This window comes from Callospermophilus lateralis, chromosome 18 (genome assembly GCF_048772815.1).
Source record: "Callospermophilus lateralis isolate mCalLat2 chromosome 18, mCalLat2.hap1, whole genome shotgun sequence".
Lineage (NCBI taxonomy): Eukaryota > Metazoa > Chordata > Mammalia > Rodentia > Sciuridae > Callospermophilus > Callospermophilus lateralis.
In genome coordinates this window covers 285,795-292,197 of record NC_135322.1, presented here as the reverse complement: position 1 = coordinate 292,197, position 6,403 = coordinate 285,795, and the positions used below count along the sequence as shown (strand labels likewise).

The 6,403-nt window shown below is 60.3% G+C and overlaps 1 protein-coding gene across 1 annotated transcript; it reads right to left on the bottom strand.

Moving 5' to 3' along the window:
- Positions 1-2,349: 2,349 nt before the first annotated feature.
- Positions 2,350-6,210, bottom strand: A1bg (alpha-1-B glycoprotein). Its single transcript, XM_076839202.1, has 8 exons — positions 6,177-6,210; positions 6,068-6,103; positions 5,689-5,970; positions 5,092-5,364; positions 4,709-4,999; positions 3,961-4,257; positions 3,183-3,470; positions 2,350-2,567 (listed from the first exon to the last, which is right to left on the bottom strand). The coding sequence occupies exons 1-8, from the start codon at positions 6,208-6,210 to the stop codon at positions 2,350-2,352; spliced, it is 1,719 nt and encodes a 572-aa protein (XP_076695317.1).
- Between the last annotated feature and the right edge of the window lie 193 nt (positions 6,211-6,403).

Genomic DNA, 6,403 nt, shown 5'->3' with positions numbered 1-6,403 from the left:
TGTCTCTCATGTTCCCACCTCCTCAAGCAGACTCCACCCCTCTCTCTCACCTCCTACCTGTCCCTTTACAACTGCAGAGCATGGGATCTGGGCAGGGCCTGAGGGCTCAGTGTTTCAGTGCACATGAGGCAACAGGCCCTGACTGATGTCACCATCATGGCTGGTGCTTTCCCTGGGCAGCACAGCACTCCACATTGTCCCGACGCATACAGGCTCCCAGATCTGCACCCTGCAGGGCAAGAGCCCTTGTGCCCAGGCCAGCTGGCAGGCAGTGGCTCACCATGTGTCTGCATTGAGTCTTCCCTTCCAAGGGCCCTCGAGCCCCTGGTGCCGTGGATTCAGTGATTGCTGCCCTTCACCAACTCTGCAGCCTTGCCCCCTTCCAAGGTCCACGCGTGTAACTGATGTCCAGGTTCTGTTCCTTGTTATCAGGGTGTCTTCATGCCTCTGCTTTTATGACCCCATCCTGTGTGAGGCACTTAATCTGCCACATCATGCACTGGTCACTGTCACCCTCAGCATCTCCATCACATGGTCCCTCTGTCACGAATACACAGACCACAAAGACTGAAGAGGTCCAGAGCAGGAAGGTGAGACCCAGGGAGAGACCTCGGTGTCTCGGAGAGCCCTGGCACAGGTAGAGCTGGCTACAAAAACTGAGGGCCCCAGTGACTGGTAGCACAGGTTCCCACATGCTGGGAGGAACAAGATTGGCATGAGCCTGCCGTCCAGCTGCGGAGCCTGCTCCCAGGGTGACTTCCTGAACCTCAGTGGCCTCCTCCATAAAGCAGGGACAAGATCACTGTACCACACCTGACCCCTCTTCTGGCTCTGACTGAGGCACCCAGCTCCACTTTGCTGTCCCCCATGTGCCTGGCCTCCATCTACCAAGGCTCCAGGCTTCTCTGCCACTTTACCGTGGGATGCCCATGTCCGTCTGAAGGGCAGGCAGGGGAAAGAGGAATCTATTGAGGGACTGTGCTTGCTGTACACAGTACCATTTACTCCTCACAGCACACAGAGGACAGGAGCATCCCTGTAGTGCCAGGGGCTGGGGATATAACTGACTGGCTGAGGTCACATGGCCAGGCACTGGCAGCTCTGGACTTGAGAACACCAGGTACTGCAGCAGATACCATGTCCTAGTCTCGTGAATATACTAAAGCCACCTAACTGGGTGCAGTGGTGCACACCTGTAATCCCAGCTTCACAGGAGGCTGAGGCAAGAGGATCACAAGTTCTAGGCCAGCCTCAGCAACATGGACCCTGTCTCAAAAAAACAAAAGTGCTGTGGGTGCAGTTCAGTGGTAGAGGACCCCTGAGTTCAATCCCCAGCACCACACAAGACAGAAAAGAGCGACACACCTTCAGCCAGTCTGATATTTTAAGAGTGAGAAGGAACAAATTACAGGTTGAGCATCCCTAATCCAGAGATCTGAAATGTTCCAAAATCCAAAAACTTCTAGCTGCCAGTATGATGCCACATATGAAAAATTCCACTCCTGACTTCGTTCAGTGGGTTGCAGTCACATGCAGGTGCACTAAAAGTACTGTATAAAAGTACCTTCAGAGTGTTATAGAAAGTGTAAGTAAAAGAACGGAGTCTCATTTAGATTTGGATCCTGTCCCTCAAATATCTCATTATGTATGCAAATATTCCAAAATCTGAAATTCAGCATAACATCTGTTCCCGTGCATTTTGGTTAAGAGATACTTAACCTGTACTCACAACAAGAATGACACAGGCTATAGCACAGATATTAAAAGCACAATAAAGGAACATATCAAATACCTCTATACACTTATATCAAAAAAACTTAGATGAAATTGCTGCCTTGAAAGTCAGAAGCTACTAAAATCAATCAAAGAATGTCCTATATTAAACTGAATTTATAAAACATTCTGGAAAGTGAAACTCCAGGCCCAGAAAAATTAACTCAGAAATAGAAGAAAGGGAATGACACAAAAAACAGACAATAGATAAATTAATAAAGCCAAAGGTCTTTGAAAATGTTTTTACAATTGAGCCAGGGGTAGTGGTGCAAGCCTGTAATCCCAGCAGCAGAGGATGCTAAGGCAGGAGAATGGTGAGTTCAAAGCCAGCCTCAGCAACTTATCCAGACTCTGACTTTAAGTAAAATAGTTTAGTTTTTACTTGAGGCTAGGATGTAGCTCAATGGTTAAGCACTCCAGGGTTCCATCTCTCATATATATATGTAAAGCCCTAGCTAGAGAAAGAGCTCACATCATTCATGGAAGACGTAGTCATTTATAGACGTCGCGGAACACTTTATCATTACTTAATGGTGCTAACGCACCTACTGTGTGCCAGGACCTCACCAACCAGCTCTAGGCAGGGACCATGCAGTGGTCCCGGGGGTTGTCAGAGCTGTGGGAGAGCGGAAGACCAAAATCCAGCGGCTGACACAGCTCTGATGGGGCTCCGATGTGGCAGGCCTGCCACCATCCAGGACCACCATCAGACTTGGAAGAGGAGACCACAGAATGCAGCCTGGTGTGGGGACTGCCCCTGTCAAAGCAGGGTTGGGAGGTCTGGAGAAGGCTACCTGCCAGGCGGTGCAGAGGTGCCTGGGGAAGAGGGGGCAGCTTGGTGGAGGAGGCGGAAGAAAGGGATTTGGGGGGGCCGGGGTTGTGGCTCAGCGGTAGAGCGCTCGCCTAGCAGGCGCGAGGCCCTGGGTTCGACCCTCAGCATCACATAAAAATAAACAAAGATATGGTGTCCAACTACAACTAAAAATAAATATTAGAAGAAAGAGAAAGAAAAGAGGGACTTTGGGAAGTGTGGACCCAGAATTAGTCCTCCACCCTCAGGATCCAATCCAGAGCCCATGCACTTTTCAGAACACAGATCTCAATTCTGAAAGAACAGCTCCCTGAACCTATTGGCAAAGACACGTTTCAAACTTTCCTGACATTTATTAACTTCTAGGAGAAATGAGGACAGGCTGCCAGCCTCCCGGGTGTGGCCTCCAGCCGCAGCAGGAGGGCTGCAGACCTACGTGGGCGCAGAGCCGAGTCAGCGTCCTAGGCAGTAAGACCGAGAGTGAGCCGGGAGCCAGGCCTGGGCCCCTGCCCGGGACACCCCTGGGGAAGGAGGGGGCGCGGTAGGTGGCCCGCCTCGCCCCCTCGGGTGCCCCGCGGGCCCCATGCCCGGGGCTTACCCGCCACCAGGAGCTCCACCGGGTCGCTGAGCCCCGACGGGAAGGAGCCGGCCCCCCAGGGGTGGTAGCGGCAGCTGTAGTTGCCCGCGTGCTGGGGCCCCACGAATTCCAGCACCAGGTCGGCCGAGTCGCCCGCCGTGCGGAACCTGGCCGAGGGCTCCTCCTCGCCCGCGCGCAGCAGTTCGAAGGCGACGTCGGGCACGTGGCTCTCGCAGCGCAGGACGGCGTCGCGGCCCGCGGGCACCCGCCCGCTCCACAGGGCTCGGAGCCGCGGCCGGGGAAGCAGCCCTGCGCGCCGTGAGCAGTGAGGCCCGGGCCGCGGGTCTGCCTCTCCACTCCCTGCCCCGCGACCCAGCCGTCGCGCTGTCGCGTCTGTACCTCGCCTCTGCGACACGTCCGCCAGGACGACGGGACCCCAGGCCCGGCCTGCCCCGAGGTTTCGTGGGGACCCCCAGCGTCATGGAAGGGAAGAAGCCATCCAGGAAATGGCGTTCTCCGCGGTGTGCGGCCCCAGGGTCAGGCGGCAGGGCGCGGCCTCTGGCCCGCCTCCTCCCCAGGTGCCTCTATGAGGGGTACGGGGTGGAGCCCGGAGCTCGGGAGAATCACCCCTGGACCCCGCCTGCGGAGGCGCGGCCCCGAAGAGGGCTTTGAATAGCACACCTGGCTCTGGCCCCAGGCCCTGGTCAAGCACCCCCTGGGGCCCACGGCGGGAGGCGCTGCGGGACCCGCCCAGGAGGGAGACGGAGCGTCCCGGGACGCCCTTCCCGCGCCCGCTCACCGTCTACGCGCAGTTCCAGAGGCGCGCTGGGGGCCGAGCCCGCGAAGGGCGGCGTCGGGTCCACGTAGATGCAGCTGTAGTTGGCCGTGTCCGCGGCTGACACCTCCGGCAGCTCGAAGACCGCCTCTGGCCCCGCGGGGCTCAGCAGGCCCCTCAGGCGCTGCCCGCCCGCGCCCTCGCGGTTCAGCGCGAAGCGCAGCCCAGCCCGGGGCGCGCGGCACCGCAGCCGCACGAGCGAGCCGGTCGCAGGGCCTGGGCCCTCGGGCTCCACCACGAGCACCGGCGCGGGCAGCGTCTCTGTGGAAGAGGAGGAGGCTGACCTGGCCCAGGGCGGCTGGGCCTGGGCCGGACCCAGCTCCCGCTAGAGACATCCCGCCGCGCGGAGGACCGCGGCCCCAGCGCACAGCGCTTCCCAGTCCAGGAACTCCGGCTCCCAGAGGCGGCCTGGCGCCGGGGCCCGACGGCCCTGGTCGGGGGCTGGCCCCGCGGGGTCTGCGGCGCCCACGAACTCGCTCACGCGGGGCTCGCGGCCCAGTGCCCCCGGGGTGAGCCTCAGCGAGCCTGCCCGCCGCCCGCCGCCCTCCCTGGCCCCGGGACAGATGGCTCCTGCCACACCCGCCGCCTGACCCGGTCATTCCCTGCGGGGCCTGGAGGTTGCGGCGTGGACCATCCCCGGCCGGTGGACGGACCGCGCTTCCGCAGGGCCACCTGCGCCGCCGCCCACGCCCCTGCCGGGCGCCTGACTCACGGTCGCTCCACACGAGCTCCGTGGGCGCGCTGTCCGCGGACCAGGCGGCTTCCTCGGAGCGCAGCCGGTAGCGGCAGGTGTAGGGGCCGCTGTCCCACGTGTCCGCCGCGGTCAGGTGGAAGAAGACGCGGTCCGAGCTGGTGCTGCTCCTGGGGACCAGCAACTCCTCTCCGCGCCGCCGCAGCTGGAAGTGGACGCCGCCCAGGGGCGCCACGCAGATGAGGGTCGCGCGGTCCCCGGGGCGCAGGACCTCGGGGAACTGGGCTTTTAAACTTGGCGGCGGCGGCGTGGCTGCGAGGCAGAGAGGTCGCTGCGTGGCGCCAGTCTGCCCGGCAGCCTTCCCACGCCCCGCGCGGGGTCCCAGTGTTGGGGCCAACACTCACTCATCTCCTCGATGCTCACAGTGGCGCTGGGCTCAGAGGGGTCACCTGCGGCGTGGGTCCGGTAGCTGCAGCTGTAATTGCCGGCCCGATGGACTGGGAAAGTGACCTCTCTGCCCTTCCCGGCCTCAGCCACCTCCAAAAATTCATGGTCGCCTTCCCGCCTCAGCAGGAAGGTGACACCCAACAGCCCCCCGTGACACAGCAGAGTGGTGTTCAGGCCGGGTGTGATCCAGGGCACCGGCTCCGGGGAGAGCCAAGGTGGGGGCAAGGGCTCTGTGGAAGAGGCAGGGTGGGTGAGTGGTTCTGCATGACTTGGACCCGGGTGGCTCACCTGGACCGGGACCCCATACTCTGAAAATGGGAGGGACCCAGATAGGTGGAGCATATTTTTAAGGGAGGCAAGAGCAAGCATGGAGGGACTTGCCCTGAGCACTCTCTGGGGATTCAGTCATTTATTCTTAGCCCTCTGGGGAGGGTACAAACATCCTCCCCGCTGGAGAGATGGGAAGCAGGTTCAGAAGCCAGGTGACTTGCAGGGAGACTGCCCATCAGCTTCCACCCCACTGCCTCCTGGACTCCATCCTCAGCCCTGCACACCTGTCCCTGTGACTTCCAGGAGGTTGCTCAGTGCGGTCCATCGTCCATCCCTAAACCTTGAGCGGCAGCGGTAGAGGCCCTGGTTGTCACTGGTCACTGCTCCCAGCAGGAACTGGTGCTCCATGGTGGGTGTACTCAGGTGCACAAGCTCCTGGATCACCCCATCCTTGAGCAGCTGGAAGCCCAGGGTGGCCAGGCAGGCCTGGCACCTCAGGGTCACGTTGGCCCAGGGTTCCAGCAGCGATTCTGGCTCTGCCCACAGGCTGGGTTTGGTCTCAAATACTGGGGCAGGGGACGTTAGGTCAACTTGGTGCTGGAGGACAGGGGCTCCCCACAGTTCGGGGGCCCAGTGTCCCCCAGGCCCCAGCCCTGCACTTACCCACGGCTGCCTTGGTTGCTGGGTCCAGGGTGAGACCTGTAGAGACAGCACCCATGATGCTCCATTCACATAGCCCTGTCCCAGGGTAGCCCAGACCCCAACACCTTACCCCAGAGCAGCAGGAAGGCCACCAGCACAGACATGGTGGTGACCCTGCACTCTACTGCCTTCGAGTGTTGGTGTTGTATGTAGTGGCAGGTGGCTTGGGGCACTGACCTCTTCCCTTGTTTGTCTTTCCCAAAAGGCAGGGACAGAGGCTTTGGGACTGGGGACAAGGATGAACCTTACAGGAGCCACCATGGCTTGAGCAATAGTACTATTAATGGATAACTGGTG